The 23,156-nt window shown below is 36.3% G+C and overlaps 1 protein-coding gene across 2 annotated transcripts in view; it reads right to left on the bottom strand.

Moving 5' to 3' along the window:
• Nucleotides 1-23,156, bottom strand: part of EML1 (EMAP like 1) — a 105,626-nt gene that overhangs the window by 34,652 nt on the left and 47,818 nt on the right. Inside the window, exons 2-7 of one of the 2 annotated variants that reach the window (XM_070941754.1) lie at nucleotides 18,348-18,530; nucleotides 16,587-16,719; nucleotides 11,332-11,466; nucleotides 8,729-8,757; nucleotides 7,117-7,143; nucleotides 4,292-4,421 (exon numbers count right to left, since the gene is read on the bottom strand). In XM_070941754.1, coding sequence (XP_070797855.1) covers nucleotides 4,292-4,421; nucleotides 7,117-7,143; nucleotides 8,729-8,757; nucleotides 11,332-11,466; nucleotides 16,587-16,719; nucleotides 18,348-18,530 — 637 coding nt within the window. The remainder of the gene's footprint in view (nucleotides 1-4,291; nucleotides 4,422-7,116; nucleotides 7,144-8,728; nucleotides 8,758-11,331; nucleotides 11,467-16,586; nucleotides 16,720-18,347; nucleotides 18,531-23,156) is intronic. The other variant, XM_070941744.1, reaches the window with a different exon arrangement.

The following is a 23,156-nucleotide window of genomic DNA, read 5'->3' as shown; positions in this document are numbered from 1 at the left end:
TGATCGCCCCCAGATGAAGCAATCGAGTTGTAGGCGATAGATGGCTCTTCTCCCTGTTGATCGGAAATCCGTGTTGCTGGAACACATTGATCACCAAGTTGATGTCCGACTTCGCCTGATCTGGAGAGGTGGATAGAACAAGGATGTCGTCCAGGTAACAAAGGACATGCACCGGAAGGGCCTTGAGCTGTGCGGTCACCAACGCCACCAACTTGGTAAACGTCCTTGGGGCTGATGACAGTCCGAATGGCATCGCACAGTACTGAAAGTGAAGACCATTGTATTCGAAGCGCAGGTACCTGCAATGGGCAGTGTGAATCGGAACATGTAAGTATACCTCTTTTAGGTCCACCAACTTTAACAGATCTCCCTGTAGCCCCCGGAGGATTTGGCCACCAGGAACACTGGAGTAAAATCCTGTCCCCTCCTGAGTTGCTGGCACTGCTCGATGGCATTGATGGACAGAAGATGACGAAGTTCGGTATCCATAAGATGTCTCCTTGCTTCCAAAGTGGGCACTGGACATCGAACGAAGTGACTGGGAGGGGTAGAGTGGAACTCCAGACAAAGACCTTGTGAGACGGTGCAAAGGATCCACGGTTCGTTTATGGAGGCTTCCCAACGGTGGTGGAACAGTTGAAGGCGACCACCAATGGGAGCCGAAGGCCTTGCATCATTTTCCTTTCTGGAAGGATCTGTGACCAGAACCCCTAGACGGGTGCCTGGCCGGGGGTTGATTGCGGCTACGATCCTGAAAGGACTGCCTGTCTGAGGGTCGATCCGCCCCGAGCATAGGACCGTTGATGATAGGGCCCCCTCGAGGCCAAGGAGGACCAAAAGGACTGCCTCTGGGTATATGGAGTATATCTACGCTCCGGACGACAGTAAGACGAAGGAAGGATTTTGCGTTTGTCCTTATCTTCGATCAGAAGAGGCTCCAACGCAACCCCAAATAGATCTGGAGCCTTGTAGGGTGAGGCGGCCAGCTTCCATTTGGTCTTCGCATCTGCTCTCCAATTGCAAAGCCAGAAAAGACGGTGAGATGTAACAGCTGACGAGAGAGCGCATTAAGCGAATTTAGCGGCATTCAGTGAAGCATCAGCCAAATACTCTGCCGCAGCTACCAGCTTGTTGACATCGTGATGGAATCTCGTGTCCTCAGGAGGAAGCCACTCCTGGAGTTGCCGCAACCAGAGCAAAGAAGCCCTGGTGAAGAAAGATCTAGCCGCTTTTACAGCCCAGGCAGCCGCCTGGTCTGTTTTTCTGAACGCCAGCTCAGCCTTCCTGTCCTCTGATTTGAGGCCATCCACCATGTCACCGGAAAGAACGGACGAAGAGGCAAGAGCAGCTACCAGTGCGTCCACCGAAGGCACAGCTAAGAGGTCCTCCAGTTCAGGAGCGGCACAGTAAAAATTTTTGTCCAAGCCACTCGGTGCTATCAAAGAACCAGGTTGAGCCCAGCCACTCTGCACCACTTCCGAAAAGAGAGGGGGACAAGGAATCACATCCTTCTCAGGTTTAGAACTCTGGAACAGAGAACCTTGGAGGAGGTATCTCCCTCAGCCGTTGAAGGCATCAGGCCAAATTTGGTAGTGACCTTGGCCTTATGAAGAAGAGAGGTAAAGATCGAAGGCCTAAAAAGACCAGTAAAAACAGGCTAGTCAGGGAGAAGGTCCTCATCTTCCGAAAATTCCATCTCCTCAGGACACTCCGCCTCAGCTTCAGACTCCTCACTGGAAACGTATTCACGTCTAGTTGAGGTAGTAGATCTGTCACACACTCGCCCTTGCACCGTGGGCTGAGTAGAAGTTGAGGGGCCCGGAGCCACATTCTGTTGAAAGCCAGCTGCCAAGATCCTGGCCAATGCATCTGACAGCATAGAATGAAGATTCAATTGTACATCCAAGCTTGTAGAGGCCGGCAGACCAGCCTGAGCAGTCGCAGGCGGATGAACACACACAGGAGACTCTGGAGCAATGTCCACCTCTGGATCAGGAAGATGAGGCTCCGGGCTCAGAGGTCTGTCTGAACCAGGTTGAACCACACCGGCATCAGGTTCCAGACTGAGAGTTTCTGGTGGCAAATGGTGTGGCCTGTCGCCAAACACAGGTGGAGCTGAGGACACTGGAGCAGACACAAGTAGAGGAGCAGGTTGAGCTGTGGAGGTGCGAGTGGCTTTGGCACATTGTCGTTCTAATGCCTTGTGACGTCTGAGAGCGTCTTTCTCCTCTGTAGCTGAAGGCTTGAACTGTGACCTGAGGGCCCTAGGGACCGCACTCTTGGATTTGGCCTTAGCCCCCCTGGTGCCTGCTGCTGCCACTTCCCTAGAAGGGCTGGATTCGTTTTCCAGATCAGAAGAAAGGTTGGGGTCAGCCATACTTATTATAAGGTAGCCTGCAAGAGATGAGGCAAATTGGAACAAATTAAAAAAACAATCCATAAGTTAAGGTGAAATTAGAATAACCACCATTTAATACCCTCTCCCCAACTTCCAAGAGCCAGAAGAATTGGGGGGAGGAAACTGACACCCCATTCAGGCTGAGCCAATAAGGCCACAGGCAAGGCAAAGAGGCAAACAGTCTCCACACACCAGCAAAGAAATAAGGCTTAGGCACAAGAGCCCTCAAACACCTTGCCCAGAAGCTGGGGGCTCACCCTGACTTGCCACGCAGTTAATCTGCCAAAAGCTTCATTCCGATCCGGAATGTGAAGAGAAACAAAATGGCGCTTGCCATGATTGCTGCCTCAAAATGGCGGCCGCGCCAGCCTCCGCACCAAAAATGGCGACTCCCAGCACACTGACTGCAGTTCCTTGATCCACGCAGCGATGACGGCAGTCCTGCAGCTCAGCAACCCCCGGCAGCTCAAATAGACCGTTGGTCAGCAAAGCGCCTAGTCACAGGGACTCACATGGTGCTGAAAATCAGCTGGGATCCTCGGAGTGTGCTGCAAGCCTGGGCATTAACTCCGGAGCCGCAAATCAAAAGAAGGAAAGCTGCAGCTCCGGCGGTAGTGGTTTTACCGGCTCACCGGTTATCCAGCACCCCCGCCTGCGGCTAAAACGACCTCGGATCTGCCCAGCCGGGTCAGAATCCGGAAGAAACGCTGTGATTCTCGACAAAACTAAACGAGGTAGAGTGGCCTGCAGCCCCAGATATGCTATCTCCCCACAGCAGCAAAAAAACACAAACAAAAATTAACTAACTCAAATACACTAACACAGGAAAATATTAAAAACAAAAAACAATATCAAGAAAGTAATAAAAGCTAGCTAAATAGCACAGAGCAACAATTTACACTAGTTCCCACAACTACTGAGTGAAATGAACTGGGGAGGATAGCACAGAGAGGGCAGACACCAACAAGGAATTTGAATATTCATCACTCAGTACTCAACTACGCATGTGTGGAATACCCAGCCATGGATTGCAGGAGCAGTGCACTGGAAAATTGCAGCTCTTTTAATCAGCAAACTTGATACTAAGCCAAAACTTCCACAGCAATATATACAACAAATAGCCAATAGGCCGTATCAAAATAAAGAATATAACATTAATAAGATAATACGTAAAAGTAAAATTAAAAAACAGATTAAAAAAAGAATAAAATGATGAAAATCATATTAAATAGCTAGATTTTTAAATATTAAAATATTAAAACAATTAAAATTAGACTAAAAGCCAAACTACATTAAATCAAGAATGGTTTTCAATAGTATTTTAATTAAACTGGAAATCTATATTTAACAGTACAAAAACTTTTGTAGAGTTTATTTGTACAAAAAAGAAATTGACTTTTGCTTGTAACTTGAAATATTAACAATGAGGAATAATTAAAAGAAGCAATCCAGCATAGCTAATGTTTTTGATTAGTATATGATCTTTGTGCTTATACTGAGGATCTGGATAGTTTTTCTAATAATTGGGTTTTTAATTAAAAAATAGTATGGAAATATTATAAATTCCCTTTGATATGCAACTAGAAACACACAACTTCCTTATATTATAATTAGTAATTACAGCACCCTACTTTTTATTATGCCTCTAATTTACTAACCTGATAGATTTAAACATAAACAGGGTGCATTAAACTGAAAACATGAGAGATGATTGATAATATATAGATGAGAAGCTTCATAACATCAATATTTATTGTCTTCTTTCTGTGACAATATACTAGTTCCTTGAATTTAGATGCCTACTATGTTTCATCACATTTAAATATGTACTTTAAAAATAGATTTTCAGAAATAAGCATTATTTAGTTGAAGTGTGTCCATAAAGAAGGATACACCCATTCCAGTTTAAGCTTTTTGGATGGTAGTTCTGCCTTTGCTTCCAAATTGTAAGACTCCACTTGATCTTTTGGCATGTACATGGTAACAGGACGTCCACGCAGAAACATTTTAACATATCCTTCCTCTATTGAAAAAATAAATAAAATACATAACAAACAACATTCATACACAGTATTCTGCCATTTTATCATTTCATGTTTCTAACAAGTTATGTGGGAGAAACAGATATTTTTAAAAACAACCACCAAAGCCCTTAATTAGTAATGCACACTATTTTAAAAATACTTTTTAATACATTGAGACTCCTTAATGAATAAATATATAATGGGGAGAAACAACCTGACTTTCAGAAAATGAGTGACTTTATTTTTTATTTCTATCTATCTGAGGAATTAACCTAATTATTATAATTAAAACAGAAAAGTCAATAAAGTAAATTTTACTTTAAATTAAATTTTCCCATATCTGCATATCAGTATCTATAATGTTAATTGTAATGACTTCCTAGTTTAAATATAAACTTGGTATTTGATTTGCAATGATTAATGATACATGTGCTGAAGATAAGACAGTAAAAGAATTATGCTGCACCATGCATGCAACAACATAGCTGGATTTTGAAAATATAGGTAGCCCTCGTTTAAGCAATTGCCTCATTTAACAACTATTCACAATTACAATGGTGATGAAAAAGTAACTTTGTGACCTATCCTTGCACTTACAATTTTCATGTTTGTAAAGCAAAGGAAAACTGAAATAAGATAATAAGTGAGCCTGGCTGGCTCCTGGAAATCTATTGATGTTGCTAAATGTCTAGCCTACAGCCCTGATCCCATCCAAATAACACATAGGAAAAAATTTGTCTAACTTTACACATCAGCCAAGGCTGGCTAGATATAGCTGTTTTCATAAAAGAAAGAAAAATGTGTCTTGACAATAGTGCCAATATCCACTTTTTAATATTGATACATGTTGTTAGAGAAACTCTGAAAGCATGAATTCATCAGTATGTTTTTGTTTGTTTTGAAAATGAGTACAAATGGATATTATAAGCTTTGCTATAATAAAACCTCCTGTGTTAGCGAAGACTATAGAATACATGTCTAAACTATATCAAGGAATAAATTGTACTGCAATTCTGCACTTAACACTAAAATATATATTGAAATTTGTATCGATTTATGACTGTCAATTTCTTAAACATAGAAGATGGAAAGCAGGTTGTGATTTCTGAAACCTGTTCCATCCTGAATGAAACTTTTTTCTGCTACTTTTTGTAGCCTTTAACTAAAATTCAGTGCTTTATTTATTTCAATTCAAATCATAATTAATGTTCAGGGTTTCATCTTAAAAAAACTGATTAATAAAGAATCTGATAGATAAAAACCACAGTTGAATTTTAAGTTTTAATTAAAGCTAATAAGAGAAATGGTTAGAATTGATACATGAAAATAAAAAGAAAGGTACAGAGTAAATATACAATTTTTCCCCATTGTCAGGGATTTCTTTATATCTGCTTAAATTATTTTTTTTTCTAATAACATCTAAGTCCTGAAAAATTGTAAAAAATGCATTTTAATGTAAACATCATGAAAACATAGTAAAAACTATAAAGGAATTAATACACAAAGCAATCACAATGTATGAAATTATACTACATTGCCAAAGGCAGTGTTCTGGTATATTGTTCAAAATCAGGTTGATTTATGTAAAAACAATTCTACAAAACCTATTATTAACTTAAACCAACCATGTTACTGATCATATTCCAGGGATGGATTAAAAATTTGTTATGCTTGCTTTCCAGTCCACCCTCTGACAATAGGCAGACTGATCTGAAAAGTGGCATGTCCCATATCAGATAGAAAGACTAACATATGGAAAGCATCTTAGACTATAATAAAACATATAGATTTACAGAGATTAAGCCATTGAATACAAAGTTAAAGAGACAACTGCTGAATGAAGCTTGGTTAACTATGTACAATAGTTGTAAAGAGCTCTGAAGAGATCATACTAACTGCTTGTGGTAATCTTAAAACAGCACCTTAATTTACTCATAAAAGACTGAAAAATTAAAGCAACACATGGCATATTTAGAATGTGGAATAACATAAAAAATAATTAAGATACAATTTTATAAAGTTAAGAATATATTTATAAATAAGGTATTAGGAATAAACCATTTATATAACTGTAGTACATTTTTTTTTAGTCTTCACAATGAAAACGCATAATATGTATACGTTACTATATGGTTATATGTTAATTATTAACAGGCATTTCCAATATTACATAAACACCATTTAAATATTTACATAATATATAAAACACAGAAATATGTTATTCACTTCAACTTGCTTACTGGTGTCATAAATTAAATCTATTACTCGCATAAGGTAATTTAGATAGTGAATAAGCACTGCAATTCAATCTAAAGCAAAAGGTTGATTTAGCCACATGTTAGGATGCTATTTGAGCATACTAGAACAGGCACTATCACTGTTTTCAGCCAAACTGTAAAGCAACTATAATTACAGACGATTGTGGGATGCTATATAGCTCTCTTTAACATTTGGGCCTTTTTCTTGGCCATTCATTTAATCAAGAAACCTATATAAACATCCATTAACATTCAGTACTACAATGTTTACAAGCCAGTAGATGCTCTGCAAGAAGCTGGCTAAGAAAAAAGGAAAATTGTTTAATAATATTATAATCACACAAGGAATAAACTGCCTTTACAGACTCAAACTGCTTGGCCCTGTTAATAGGCTTGTTTAGAGAGCTATGAGATTTTAGAAGCAAGGTCTACCTACCTGTACAATGTGTCACACGACGCTTCCCTTGTGGTTACAGAGACAGAGATAGAAGTGCTAGATAAAGATGCATTCAAGAACAGTCAGGCTTATCTACATCCCTGCTCTGTGGAGTACCCAACTTCTATGATCAATGCAGGTAATATAATATGTCCCTAATTTGCATTTGTATGGATATGAATAGAAAAATCCAAGTACATACAGTATGTAATTTTGTGTAGTTTCTGCAGCTTCCATTACCTTTCACAATCCAAATATACTATCTCAAAAAGCAGACTGCAGAGGAAAAAATAAAGTCCCAAATTTTGTTTTACTGCTGTTCTGTTGAGTAGTATTGGTTCAGGTGATACAAATTAATGTTTGGCATTCTGTTCAAGCTAATGTATAAATCAACTATAAAAGAGACCTCCATGATAAAAAATAAAAAATAAATTTGGATTTTCTTGTAAAAATAATAGTTCAGTAATTTGATATCCTTTAAAAAAATCTAATATTTTAAATAGCCCAGAACACTTCAAATGAACAGAAAAGTTTTCTGTGAGAGTTTTTATTCGAAAGCCAGACTGAAATTTGTTTTGTCAAATATGGTACATGTCCTCGGCCCATATTGCCAAGGTTATCAGAAATTGGTGGAAGATATTTATAGGAGGAAAAAAGAGAAGCTGAGAGAAAACCTGTTCTTCCCTGCCAATCTGTCCACATTCTTCACCACATTCTTCCCTGCCAATCTGTCCTCAGAGTACTCTTCCACACTGGTATCTCCACTAGGCTAATTTCTAGTTCTGGGGTCAATTCTGGATGGGATTGGATTTAAAAATTCAAAAATGGCATTTAACTGGGAAATTCAAGAGGCACACTCTAGCACCTCCACTCCTTCCCATCAGTTCTATTCTGGTTTAGACGCTGACATATGAGGATTTATATTATGCAAGGAACATTTTACACATCCAATTTAAGCACTATCTTCAAAATCATAACCTTGATCCATATTATTATTGATAATTTAGTTCTCTACTGGTTGTATGGATTATACTGACAGGGTACTACAGTGTGTATAAACTATCCACATTTTTTGTGTGTGAATTGTTTGCAAAGGATTGTGCAGTATCAGCCATAGAATACCCTGCTTAATCAGTTTCTATATTGCTACTATGTAGTGGAAATCCATAGTGAACAAAGTCATTGAGATAAGATATATAGTTTTGGTATGTTGCATGAACACAGCAATTGTACTCCATTAACCCAGGTTTATTATATTTGGAACTGCAGCATTCTATTAAGGAAATGTTGGCTACATCAAGACATATTATTCTGAGGGAAAGATTGACAAATATTAAAATTACTGAACAAACTGTAGACTTCTTTTAAGATGGTAGCAATATAAATAGCAAATAAAAAGTATAAGCTTATAAACTTAATATGGCAAAGTAGTTTGTTAAAATGTGAACTTTACAGCAATTCAGTAATCACTACAATAAAATCTAGGCTATGATTTAGGAACCAAAGTATAATAATTCTGCTAACATATTATTTAGAGAAAGTATTTCAAATATTCATATTGTTTATTAGAACAAAAGTTATATATTTTTATAAAAAAAAAAAAACCAATTACCTGCACTGAACATGGGTTCCTTGGGTTTGCTGTAAAAACAATCAAGAAAGATTATTTTAAATAACATTAACCCCATACATCCTTCCTTCCAAACATCCAGTGCTTGAATACCCATTGTACTTTTGATTAATTCTTCTCCTTTAATATCATCATTCATTCTAAATCTCTCTCTTAAACTAATATATCTAATTTCTATGCTGCAATCAAATGACTTTCAGAGGCTGACAGAGTGTAGAAAAAGTTACAATATCCACAGTCTAATTAAAACATGAAACAAAAGTAATAGTAAAGAATAACTTTTTTTCCTTTCTTCTAAAAAAGGGGAAAAAGAGATGGCACCATGTATAATTTAAGAAAAGGATCCCCAAGTTTGATTTTCAATGTTTTTCTAAAATCCCTAACCTGGTATCTGTCATGAGGCTGTTCCAAAGCATCCCCATCCCTACAACAGACAGAACCAACTGGCTTCAGAGCCCTGGTATTCTTGAAAACATTAGACTTTAATAACCTCTTCCCTAGATGTTTCAATAGGTTATACCAAAGTACATAGTCTTGCAGTTATCCAGGAGCCAAGACACAAGCAGCTTTATAGGTCAAAACTAGCATTTTTAAAATTGTACCAACAAACTAATCAGCAATCAGTGCAGGGTCTGTAGGATTGGCATCATGTGCTCCTATTGTTGATTGCTAATAAATATTCAGACTGCCACATTTTGGTCCAATAATAGTTCCAAGTAGTCTTTAAGTGAAGTATTTGGAACTATATGGGGATAGAGGACCTGGCTACAGTGTCTATGTAGTAATTTGAGAATGAATTCTTATAGCCAGGTCCACCAGCTGCAGCTGGGCATAGTCTCCATGGCTTCCACCTGCTGTTCAAGCAGAAGCTGTGAGTCCAGAATTCCTACCCGCAAGTCATGAGCCTGTTCCTTCACAAGTAGTACCTGCTCATCAAGAAATAAACACACTGAAGTACAAATAGCAACTCCATCTTGCTTGGATTCAAATTCAGCCTGTACCTTTGGTTGCTTACAGCCTCCAGACATTGCCAAAGGACAATAACAGCTATTCCTTACAGACTGGGGTAGCAATGTATAATTGGATACCATCAACAAACTGATGGTACTGTACTCCAAACTCTCTATACTTTCAACCAAAAACTTCATAAAGATGTTATACGTTGCTACCCCAGTCTGAAAAGGATAGCTGTCATTGTCCTTTGGCAGGGGAGAAAGGACTGATCCTTGAAGTACCCACATTGGGGGCCACTGAACCAACATCTCTTCCCTCACTACACAGATTGAAACTATTCACCAAGAAAGGAGCAGAATAATTGTGAAACAATATATCCTATCCCTAAAACCCGCAGGTGGTCTAAAAAGGTAGAACTGTCAATGATATCAAAGATTGCTGAAACACCCAGCAAGACCAGGATATTGATATACTACCTCCTTCCAGATCTTGGCACAGGTCATCCAAGAGATTGACTAATGTTGTCTTTGGTCAATATCCAGTCTTAACCCAGATTAAGAAGGTTTTATGCTCCCTATCACTGTAACTCTGATTCTTCCTCAACATTCTAAAACTTGCTTATATTTTAAGATTCTCTTACCCTGACTATTTTAAACTTCTAACCAATTCTTGTTGCACTGTAGTAATTTCTTCCATTCAAGCAATGCTATCGAAATAATTAATATCCACTTTTATATCCTACACAGTGCTTCAATTTAGGTCCAACACTGGCTCCCCATCCTTTTTACATCTATTTTTATCTCATAACTGAAATACTCATTATATGCGCATTTCATTTTTTTTCTCCTTTAAATTTCTCCACAAGAAGTTTGTTTACTTACCTGTAAGTTCTTCAAATAGTCACTGGGGAATTTTCATGGGCTATATGCCCTTGTAGAACCTGTTTAGAACTTTCTAGAGTCTACCATATTCTTTGGTGGGAGCCTAACTTAGAACTTTGATATAGGCCAGTTCAAGAAACAGACATAACAGAGATAACGGGAACACTCTTTGTTGTAATAATGGAGAATAACAGTATCTTAAAAATCTGAAAGTTTGGCAGGACAAGAAAGAGACTCAGGATCTTAATTTACTTATCATAGAAAACCCATCATGGACTGAAGAGAACAGAAGAATTTTTTATCTTCAAAGGATTACCTGCTAGATCAAGGCCTTGATCTAGCCATTACATCTAACTAACCAGAGAAAAGGGGAATCTTGCCATTAAGTGACTTATAGTCAGAATTTGGAAGAGTTGATAGGGTAGAATTAAAATAGTGTTAATTTTATGTTAATCTTAAAATTATTAATCTAAGATCATAATTTATACATATAAACGTATTTAGTTAATAGAGCTATGATGATTAAAAATAAGCTGAAGGAATTCCATGAAAGTCATGCTCATAGGGCTTCCACCAACCAATTTCGTTGTATACATGATGTACAATGACAATAAAGGCTATTATTATTATTATTGAAATTCTAGGAAGCTCTCCATAATGCCTAAATTCCAAAGACCACAATGAAGAAATGTCTTCTCTTAACCTCCTGAGCCCCAAATAAATGTAATTTAGAAATTCTGCTTTTCATACCAGTCACTGTTCTTTTTACCACTAGATGAACTGCTTGTGGATCCAGCTCGATTGCGATTGCCTTTGGAATCTCCATAACTTTCCCTCCGACCACCAGAAGAAACACCTTCAGCTGAGTTGGTTCTTTTAATAGTGCTAATAGAAAACAATAATACTGATTAAAGACACAATCATTAGCCCAAACTACATGCTGAACACTTTCAAAATACACTCCCAAGCAATTATCCTGGTAATTCAGCAGCACTCCCCAGCTTTAGCTTTTTACCCAGCTGCTGGGGTAGAATGAGGATATCTGGAACTGACTCTGGGGCATCCAAAGGATGATTGAGGCAGCAAGTTTTTGTTTCTTGGCCTTCTGGTTTATGGTTTCATGGCTTATGATTTATTATTGTGAGCCACCCAGAGTTGTGTTTAAGATGGCATCCATACAAATCTTTTAAATAAATAAATATATTTTAAAATGAAATTACTAATCTGTAATTTCAAATTGAGGGGGAGCATGATAAATTAAGACATTCAACATAAATTAAGTTCCAGAAAAATAAAATAAAATAATATAGAAAGAAAACTGATTTACGAGGAACCGATATATAAATCATATTCTGATTCTGATTATTAATAGAGAAGAACAGGGATTCTTAGTACAAAATTATTCAGAGATATAACATATGTATGGGCAGGCCTTCCACACATCAAATTGACAATAAAATTCCACACTAACTGTATCTTTAAGGCTAACAGCAGAGTTAGCCCTGTACAGTACTGAATGCATTCCAGTAGTCTGAACATTATAGTATGGGAACAAAAAGTGTTTAATTGACATATCAATGAGGCTAATAATGGTCAGCCTTTGGCACTAGTCATTTGGGCCTCCAGTGACAATAATAGTCACAGGAGCAATTCCAAATTTCTATTCTACAAGAATGCAAACTCTTTTAGAAACTCACAATTACCACACCAGAAATCACATACCATAAGGTCTCCAACTTACAAGTAGTCCTCGACTTACAACCATTTGTTTACTAATCATTTGAAGTTACCATACCACTGAAAAATATAACTTATGACCAGTTCTCACACATATCACCATTGTAGCATTCCCACAGTCACAATTCAATCATGATCAAAATTTGGTGCTTGGCAAACAGCATGCATTTATGATGGTTGCAGCATCCCAAGATCCTGAGATCTTCCTTTCTAGGGAGCTTCTGACAAGCAAAGTCAATAGAGGAAGCTAGATTCTCTTAACAAACACATGGTTCACTTAACTGCAGTGATTCACTTAACAACCTTAGCAAAATGCTCATAAAATGCAGCATTTGCTGAGCGTGACTCACTTAACAACTGCTTTGCTTACCAATGGAAATTTGGAATTGTGGTTGTACTTTGAAGACTGTATTCTGATTCCATCTCAAGTTATTAGCCCTCATCTACCCCAGAATGTGCACATCCTCTCTTTGTTCAAATGTTATAGTCAAAGAGCAAGATATCCTCAGTTTATTGATGACATAATGCCGCAGATCCACAGATAACCAATGACAGCCACTTCATATAGTAGTTAATAGCAATGAGGACTAAATAATGCTTTGTGGCATCTAAAGCCTTATTACCCAATGTTATTTTTCAATTTTTTCTCGCAAGAAAGAGAACCACCACTGTAACGCAGTGCCTCTGAACTACCAACTGCAGATACCATAGGTGACCACACCAAAAACTTGTCAGACATTAGATAGAATCAACAAAAAAATAATCAATGCAACCACAAGTAATTCTGTTCCTAACCTAGGCCTAAAACAAGTCTGAAAAATCTTGAACTAATCAATGTCCACAATCATCCCCTTTTGGCAAATTCAGATAAACCAAAATGGGTGGATGTCAAGATAACATCACTGGGCAACTTTAAATGTCTGACTCAAAAACTGTAAGCTATTCCATGGGAAATGGATAGCAGAGCATATACAGTATTTCATTAAAAACAGGCTTTTAGTTGGTTTAAATGAGTAATTTTATTTCAGATTTGCAAAATTTGTCAAGCAGATCTTTGAAGTCTCTAACATATTTTCCAATGTAAATGGTAAACCAGTCTTATCAGCCTACAGATTCTGTTTGTTGACTTCTTGAGGATGCAAGGGAGCTACATAATGCCCATCACTGCCAAAAAGCATGACCATATGCACTAAATGCCATGTGGATGTTTTGTTTTGTTTTTTGTTCCACAAGTTTTATGTCCCTTTTACCTTATATATATTCCTCCCAGATACCTCCTAAGCAAAAAACTGCTCTTCTGTTTCATTCCAAAAGCAAGTATATGTATCTTCATCTATATGCAAGCAAAGGAATAATTTAGGATATTTTGAAACTCATTTTATTTCCCATTTCCAAGTGTCAAAGCTTCATTGCTGACATGCGACTCTGAGCCTAGAGCAATGACCTTTTTGCTGTCGCATGCCAAAAGCGTGGGGAGCGTGCTGGAGGTCGTGCACGCGTGTGCCCAAACCCATAATTCAAGGCCCCCCACCATGCCCCACCCCCTGCGCATGCACACGTGACCGCCCCCAATTTTTGGCACGTGATGGCAAAAAGATTACTGGTGGGCCCGGTATGCCTGTTTTTCACCCTCCCCAGGCTCCAGAGGCTTTCTTGGAGCCTGGGGAGGGCGAAAACCCCCATGCCCCTGAAGCCCTCCTGAGGCCAGAAACAGTCCATTTCCCGACTTCTGGTGGGCCTGGAAGGCCCGAAAATTAGCTGGCCGGCGCTTACATGCGCGCTGGAACTGAGCTAGGGAAATGCTCATGTGCCCACAGATATGGCTCCGCATGCCACCTGTGGCACATGTGCCATAGGTTCGCCATCACAGGCCTAGAGGTTGGAATTGTCTGAACATGATGAAGAAACAAGAGAGATCTGAATGGCTTTTTGTGTTAATCTGATGACACCAAGATTGTAATATGTGATTCTAATACTTTGATTAATTTATTCATAGTTTTGAATAAACTGTTGTATACTCATACAACAGTTTTTATTGAAAGTTAATTATGAATGTAAGTTATTCTCTCCATAAAGAGTCAAATTATTTAGCTGACTTTTAGTTTAGTAGCCAAACTATAATTCTCCCCCTTTATTCTTTCCTTTTTCTCTCTGACCTGATTTACACAAAATAAAATCCAGCACAAAAGGGATTTGTTTGCATTCCTTTACTTACAAATGGGAAAGGATGGCTTTGGCCATATGCACAGTTCTACAAAAACTGAGGCAAACCAAATCACTTTAAGGCCTAAGAACACACTCCTGAATCTTGACATGCTGGAGATACTACAGGAAGACATGTTCTCCTCTTTATTATGATACTGAGAGAGTACGGATGCAGTAATTTAAGCATCTCTTCCCCCCTCTTTCTTTCTCTCTGTCCCATTCACATGCAAAACAGCACAGAAGCTGCGTTCTTAATTTTATACTACTGTATATGAGTGTGCACATAAAGGAACTAAGTTGCACAAACTTGTTTCATGCAATACTGGACAACACTGTAGAAATTATTGCTATATTAAGTTACAGCATGCCTAGGAAGTCTGAAATGTATCTGTAATTACTGTCAATTTTCTTTGTTTCAATTGCACAACTGTATACTCAGGTACTATCATTAAAATTTGTCATCTTGATTATTGTGACAGTAAACAAATTTATTGGGAATATCCAGTGAGATATTAGAAGCTCCTAGACAAGGTGAAAATGAGCACAATTTACTACTGTCATGAGATAATGGTTACTGCACAACATAGATGTTTGCCATTTCCTCAATTAGTAGAAACAGAAAAATTTGCAAACATAAACCCACAGTCAAAACGTATCTAGCAAATTGGAAGAGAGCATGGTGAGATGGAAAACTGTTCAGAATCCCAGGGAAGGGAGCATGCTTACACGCCCCAAAGTGGCCAATAGGTGTCAGGCTCTCCCTTTATCATAAAAGTCACCTGAGCACACTCCTAAATTTTTCAACTGGCAATCACATCTGAAAATATTCATATTCACCCTGCCACTATTGTCAGTTAACGAGGAACACATCACTCTTTTACAGTTTAGTTGCAGTTCCAACATACTTTTCCTCCCAAGAAACTGAAATATACCTAATCCAAATTCTATGTGATAATGTTATTCTCAAAAAAGAGCTGTTTATGGGTTTTAGCTATAACTTGAAAATGGCTTGTAATTTTACCTATCAAAATCTGATAAAATACAGTATAAATGTTTTCTGTAAAACTATTTGAAATAAAAAAAAATTAAGTACAAAACTACTTGAACAAAAAACATTGAGGAAAAAAATAATTAAAGCACTGTGAATAAAATAAAATGAAATTTCTAATCCTTTTGTTATTACAAAACGAAAAAAAGAAAGACGTGGAGTAAAGAATTCAGAGTAGGCAAGTTTATTATAATGAGAAAGTTATGGATACCCTGACCCTCCCTCTCCTTTTTACTGATCTATTAGTGGATGTAAGTATTTAGTCTTTTCCCATGTTAACATCATTAATTTTATTACGGCTTTTATTATAAAATATATTATCTATGGTACTTGATAGTGAAAGAATTAAACACAAACAAAACATCTGAAAATAGCCTAATATATCACCTCATTAATATGATTCTTATTAATTATTTTACCATGTTTATTATATTACTTTTTAGAAGACAGTCAGAAAATGAGTTAAGATTGGTACTAAGCCATTGACTGAAAATATTACTGAGAGGGAAACACTCAGAATAGTAATTTTAAAACTAAAGATACGCAGTATATTAACATATATTAAATATATTATCTTCGAGACCGCCTTCTACCGCATAACTCCCAATGACTGGTAAGATCTCACAGAGTTGGTCTCCTCCGGGTCCCGTCAGCTAAACAATGCTGGCTGGCGGGCCCGCGGGGGAGGGCCTTCTCTGTGGCTGCCCCAGCTCTCTGGAACCAGTTACCTCCTGAGGTCCGGACCATCCCCACCCTGTTGGCCTTCCGAAAAGCGGTGAAGACCTGCCTTTTCCGGCAGACCTGGGGCCGTTGATCTCGCTCTTGCGATCCGGCGAGATCCGGCCATGAATGGTTTGAATGAGTTTTAATGTTTTTAATGTTTTTAATTTTTAAATGTTTTTTATAATGATTTTAAATGCGTTGTGAACCGTCCTGAGTCTTCAGAGAGGGGCGGCATACAAATTGAATTAATTAATAAATAATAAATAAATAATAAATAATAACTTGATGATACCTTTTTGCTGCTGGTGATACAATTTCTTTCCTGGTTCCTGATGGAGAAGGTAGAGAACCACTAGATTTCTTTGGTAAGACAGTTCCATTATTGACAGTAGTCTTTAAAGGCAGTGTTTGAACTAGTGGTCTTGCTGTGAAATGAAAACAAATAAACAAACAAACAAATAAATGCTGAAATTTACAAGTTCAGAAGTGTACACAATACTTGAAGTAAGACCTAATTATTGCAAAATAAAGTGGAAAGATGACTACCCATTATTTGGAAAGTTCTCTTGTGGCAACTGGAGATATATATTCAATTTGTAATTTATTACTAGGTAGTAGTAATACAGTACTGGAAGATCCTTTTCCACAAGGACTGAATCTGCCATTCTATATCTGTGCATTTCTTTCTTTTTTTCTAAATAAAACACTGCATTTTTAAGAAGTTGGTTTGCTATTTTCAGACCATTTCTTTGATTTATTGAGACCATTTCATTTTTTTAATCTTCTAAACACTTAATCATTCCATCCAATTGTATCATCTGCAAATCTGATAACTTCTCCATCTGTGTTATTAGTAAAAAATGCTGAAGTATATAGTCCAAGACTGAATCCCTAGTATTTCCACTCAATACTCTACATCATTTTTATATGAAATCACTGAGCACAATCTTTGAGAATAATTTGCAAGCTAAGTGTCTAGTTACCTTCAATTCAAATCTGATTAACCTGCTAGTCAAAATTTCTTGAATGTCTTGTTAAACGCATAGCTGGTATCAATATATAACATTTCAACAATATATTAAGAAATAAATCAATCCAAAATATAAAGATTAGATTGATAAGACATGTTCTTCAAGATTCATACTAAATTTATTATTAGCTCTAAAATTTCCTATTAATGTTAGACAGATTGACCTTGTTGTTCCCTATGTCTGCTGTTCTTGTTCTAGAAGGTAGAAACAATATTTACTTGCATCTTATTAATACAGAAATTCACTCATTTTCAGAAAATACTATCACAGCCTTTAGCATATTCCTTCTGGCCCTGAAAATTGGAGTTTATACAGGGCAGTAGGTAAGGAAATTTCAAAACTTATGCTTTGTCATTTGCTATAAACTTCAGCTACATGACTGTGGCAAAAATGCTTAAATAGTCAAATTGCCCTTCCTTGATATAGAAGTATAAAGAGATTTTGAGAAACAAATAATCTTCCTAATCCCATAAAATAAAATGTAGGACAGCACCAGATACATAAAATCTGTCATTTCATAAACAGTAACATATTTAGATGTTTTACTTAGATATACAAGATAATGAAAAAGGTCAGGTGTTGTTTTCTCTGCCATGATATACAAATATTTAGAGTAAAATTCTGCAAAAACACAGTTGACCTCAAATATTTCTGGAAAAATTTGGTATACTTTAACTTAAATATTCTTTGCATTCTTTAATACAACCAAAAATATTTAGACAGACAAATATTAGCTAATATTCATTAAAAAACAGAAATATGAATTCCAGTCAAATTTAACAGAAAAGTAAACTGAGACTTGATTAGAAATTTGAAAAATACTTATCTGGGTACACTTCTTAGAAGACTTTTTAAAAATATATACTTTAGATTCAATATTTAGGTTAAACCGTACAACTGATAACTATCCAACTCAGAAAAATATTATGCAAGAAATATTCTCAGATAATTCCATTCATCTTAACTGGTTAAAATATTTTCATTGTAATATATACAGGTGAACTTGAATGGGAGGTTAATACCTTTGGTAGGTCCTTTCCTGTTCTGCATGGCCTGTTGCTCCTCAGTAATATTTAAACGCCTAACGACATCTGCCAGAGCGGACTTGAGCAACTGAATGTCATCTTCCTGCATCTGAACACGTTGTTCAAGTGAAGCTATGCGGTCTGTCACCTCCATGCTGCTGGCAGCAGAAGCACTGTCATCTAAAAATACATATGTATTTTATTATTTTATTTTATTTTACTCATTTAAAACATTGATATTTCTGCCTATCTTCTAACCAACTTTAGACTGCTCTCAATTAGAAGTTAAAACCCCAACCCTTAACTTTGAAGTCCTGTTACATTATGCTTGCTTCAAGGTAAATATTGATAGATCTGCAGCTTAAACATAATTGTAAAAACTATCTGAAGAAAGCTTCTCCCAACAAAAAGAGAAAGATACAGGTATATTGCTGCTTTTATTAGAAAACAATCACTCTTGTCAAAATAGAATTCAGTTAATTCTCCTTTAAATTGAAACATTCTGCCAGTAATTCATAGAGAATATAATTTCCCCTTCCCTCTGCAGTTTGTGTGTATATGGTCAAAATATAATTCAAAAAGGTGCAGAAAGGTGAATTTCTCCTATTAACTATAAATATCTTCACATAAATTGTGTGATCCAGATAAACCTAGACAAAAGAAAAATACTACAGAGACTATTTCCTGGTATATTTCTTATAGACTAAAAAGCAGGATCTTTATATTAATTCTTGCCAAGAAAACTGCAGGGAGCCTCTGAGAATTGGAAACAATAAAATGGAAGGGAAAAAAATATCTAGTTCATCATGGATGCCCATATGCTTGCACAAAATGCTCAGTGTAAATGGAAATACTCATCACACCATTCTTTTTCTTACTCTAATTAATATGTGATGTCATTGGAAACATTCCTCCTCACAGTGTTTAGTTAAACACTGTGAACAATTAAATAGGAAGGTAAGAGGGGAAGGTTAAACCCATCTTTTAACTGAACTGAGCAAGATCTGAAGAAATACAAATTACAAATAGTCCTTATTTAATGATAACAACCAGAAGGGCCAGAATTTCCATTGCTAAGCAACGTAAAACACAACATTACATGACTGCCTTGATTACCAGTGAAAATTCAAATACTTCCAGTTGTCATCATTAAGCAAATCACTGTAGGTCATTAAGCAAGGATGTAATGTGGTTTCCATTTGCATTAATTTTACTTCTGGGAAGCTGGCAAAGAAGGTTGCAACTGGAGATCACATGACTGAAATGCTGTCTCATCATAATTGCTGAGCTTCCAGATTTTGATCACTTGACTGCAATGGCTGCAAATATGACAACTGTCAAAACCAAGCCCAAAGATAATCCAGCATGATCCAAGGAAAATAACTTCAAATTTATCATTGATCATCAGTGTTACATAATACACCATAGAACATAGTTCTTAAAATCAAATGTTCAATTACAGTGTAATATGAAATATACAGTACAGTACAATATTAAATATGAAATATGAATTAAAAAATTACTGTGAGGATCTGACTGAAATTAGGTATGAAGATGGCCTAAGCCAGAGTTCCCCAACCTTTCTATGTTGGCAGCCTGGAGGGGAGGAGGGGCAGGCGCCTTTATGCATGCATGCGCATGTGTGAACGGGGCTGTGTGTGATGCAAATGGGACCATAAGCACACATTCAACACAAACGGGGCTGAAAGCATGTGCACGACACTCACCATGACGCTAGTGCAAGTGAGGTGTGTGCACACTAGTGAGCGCACTGGCCAGCCACTCATGTGGCCTAGTAGTGAGCTGCGGCCCACAGGTTGGGGACTCCTGGCCTAAGCCTACATGAGATGAGGAATATGAATACACAAACACATGTACATGCACATACACAAAAGAACCTAAAGATATGTATATATTGATATGCATTAATTATATTTTGGAAACCATTAAGCAATTTAAACAGAATTGTACATCTTATCTTTGATTTGTTTGATTTTTCAAGGTAATCTGTGTACTTGTCCAGTCTGTTCTTGTAAATTCAAGACCCCTCTGGAGATATTGAATTTAGAAGCAGTAGAAAAATGGAAGCAGCAAAGCTCGAAACTAAAGAAAATTTCCAGCTCCTACTTTTCAAACAAAGTTAGGTCAGCCCAGAGTTTTTATATTTCCTTGTAATTACAGATGCTGATGTTGTACATTCTCTCCTTTTGTGTGTAGGGAAAGGCCTGTGAAGCTTAACCACAATTATCTCATAAACTAAGTCAGTCTCTAACTAAGAAATTTCTGCTGTAAACTCCAGAGCCTCTATAATGAAAGGTGGAACAGTTTGTTTTTCTAGCAATGCTAACTGGAAGCAAAAAATATAGCCTGTTTTTTTCAGGACTGTAGATCATGTGCTTATGAATAGTGAAACATCAAACAGTTCCATGATATGCAGCTGCACAACATATACTGTATACATTTGGAAGCTATAGCTGTGCTCTTTTCTGAATTTTTGAGAGGCATCCAATACTCAATTGGTAAAGCTTTATGTATTTCCATTAACCTTGTTTTTTCACCATAAAACATGATTGCAGTAACCAAATTATATTTTTAAAATAACTATATGGGATTTCAATAGTCAGAAATCTCTTTTGAGCAAATAGATAACTGAAGAAACAGGAATTTGAAAAGAATTATAGTAATATGAGATAAAAATGTTTAATTTGGAAAAACTTTATTCCAGGTTTGTTTTTTAATTATTTCATTTTTGAGAAAGGTAAACTGCCATTCTAATGTCAGTCATATTATTTGTAGTAACAATTTGTGAGTGTGGATATATTTTGATTTATTTTTTGCAATTACTTAAAATACTGAAAGCAGCTTGCAAACATTAAAATGCAGCACACAGAAAATACAAATTAAGCATCAGAAACAATCAAGGCAAACTATTCAAAACTAACTTCTGTAACACTATCAGTCCCAACAAGTGAGCAAACTTGGCAACCTTTGTGTTCAGAAATAAATCAGAAATGGATCTGGATAGTATTTGAATGAGAAATCACCAAGCTACTAGGGCTAATGGCTAAATTTTAGGACCTCACAGTTCCTTGGCATTTAATTCTGGAAAAGTACTTGACAGTTTGAACATTGTGCAAGTTTGCAACTCCCTAAAGTAGCATTGCCTTTTTTCATAAAAAAGATTTGAAGATTTACGAGTAGATTCTTTCTGAAGAACTCTTGTACATCCTTACTAAATACTTCTGAGTAACAATAGCAGTTCTGTACTTTTGCCAAGAAAAATTGTGTAGATGCATCTCATCAAAGCTGAGTTTGTTTTAAGATTATTCATATTGTTAAGACTGGTGCAGAGTTTGGTCACTGTTCATTGATAAGGTTTTGAGGAAGTTAACTGCTAGTTAAGTTGCTTCCCACTTCCATAGTATCAGTGAAAATCAAGTTTTGGAGGAGACAGTGACAAGTGTCTGGGAAGTAGCAAACCTCTCCTTTCTGTATAATGTCTTATTATCCTAGTGAAAATCAATTATTGCTAGGCCACTACTGTATGTAAAACACAATACAATACAATTTAGTTCAACCCCATCTAGTTCAACCCCAAGAAACAAAATTGTTTCTTGACCCCAAGGAACAAAATTGCATATAAATAATGAATGCCAATGCAAGTACTTCTAAATCCTCTTATTTTTAAAGGGAAATATTAAAGTTTGTTTCGAGGAGTTTTGGGGGCTCCATCAGTGAAGGTTTCCAAGCAAAGGTTGGACAGCCATTTATTTGGGTTGGTACTTATATGCGAATTCTTAGGCAGAGGGTGGATTAGAAGGCATCCTTTCCAACTCTAGGATTATGAGATAAATTTTAAAATGCTTAACCTTGTGTTTCATGCACTAGGATATATCTTCTTATATGGCTTTGCATGATAAAGACATAATACTGAACAAAAAGCATCCATATATGAATATTGTAATGAAATGAATGTTGAGAACCAAAAAGTATTATCTTATTAATATATTTGATGATTTTGTCTCCATTGGAAGAATGTTATAACCCATTAGTATATTATATTAACATATTTTAATATTTATTAATTTTATTTTTTGTTTTCATTCATATTTATTGATATCATTATATTCAAAGGATTTTTTATAGTTTTCTAATAAACTTGTGCAAAGGGCTAATAGCATATAGCAGATATGTTAAGTATAAAATACAGAAATGTCTCATTATGGAATGTAGTTGAAAAGAAATTCAGTTATGAATAAAATAACATTCAGAATCCTAAATTAAAGGATTGGATCCTCACTAAATATCACATTTTTTCTGATATTCAAGGAACTATTTAAATATTGATTGCACTATATTATGTGTTATTTTACTTTCTTCTTACTTTTAAATATACATAAGTTGATAAGTATATATACTTATCATTATATTGTATTTAAACTTTGTAGACTTAATTAAATTTTGATTTACATTTCATATTTCTTTATAGTTTTAGGTTTGACTAATAATGATCCATGAGAATATCTATGTGGTTAATGATTGTTAATTTAAAAAAAAACCTCCTCAGTTCTGTAGTGTATAATAGCAATCTTTTAAAATCTTTAAAGAGATGGGGCTTAAAAGTTTTCCAGAATAACTAATCTAGGTTATCTAGTTGGATCAGAAAGCTACAAGGCACTGGAAGGTGTAAAATCTGGACAAAAAGAAAGAATTAGCAATACTTGATGAACTTGATTTCTGAGGTGTGAGTTGAAGCATGGTGAAAAACCTGAGAAACTTGGTGAACATCTAAGCCTTAGGTAATCT

This window comes from Pituophis catenifer, unplaced genomic scaffold (assembly GCF_029215685.1).
Source record: "Pituophis catenifer annectens isolate HBS135680 unplaced genomic scaffold, rPitCat1.0.hap2 SCAF_1, whole genome shotgun sequence".
Classification (NCBI taxonomy): domain Eukaryota; kingdom Metazoa; phylum Chordata; class Lepidosauria; order Squamata; family Colubridae; genus Pituophis; species Pituophis catenifer.
The sequence above is the reverse complement of the archived record's forward strand: the minus strand, read 5'-3'. Positions and strand labels throughout refer to the sequence as shown.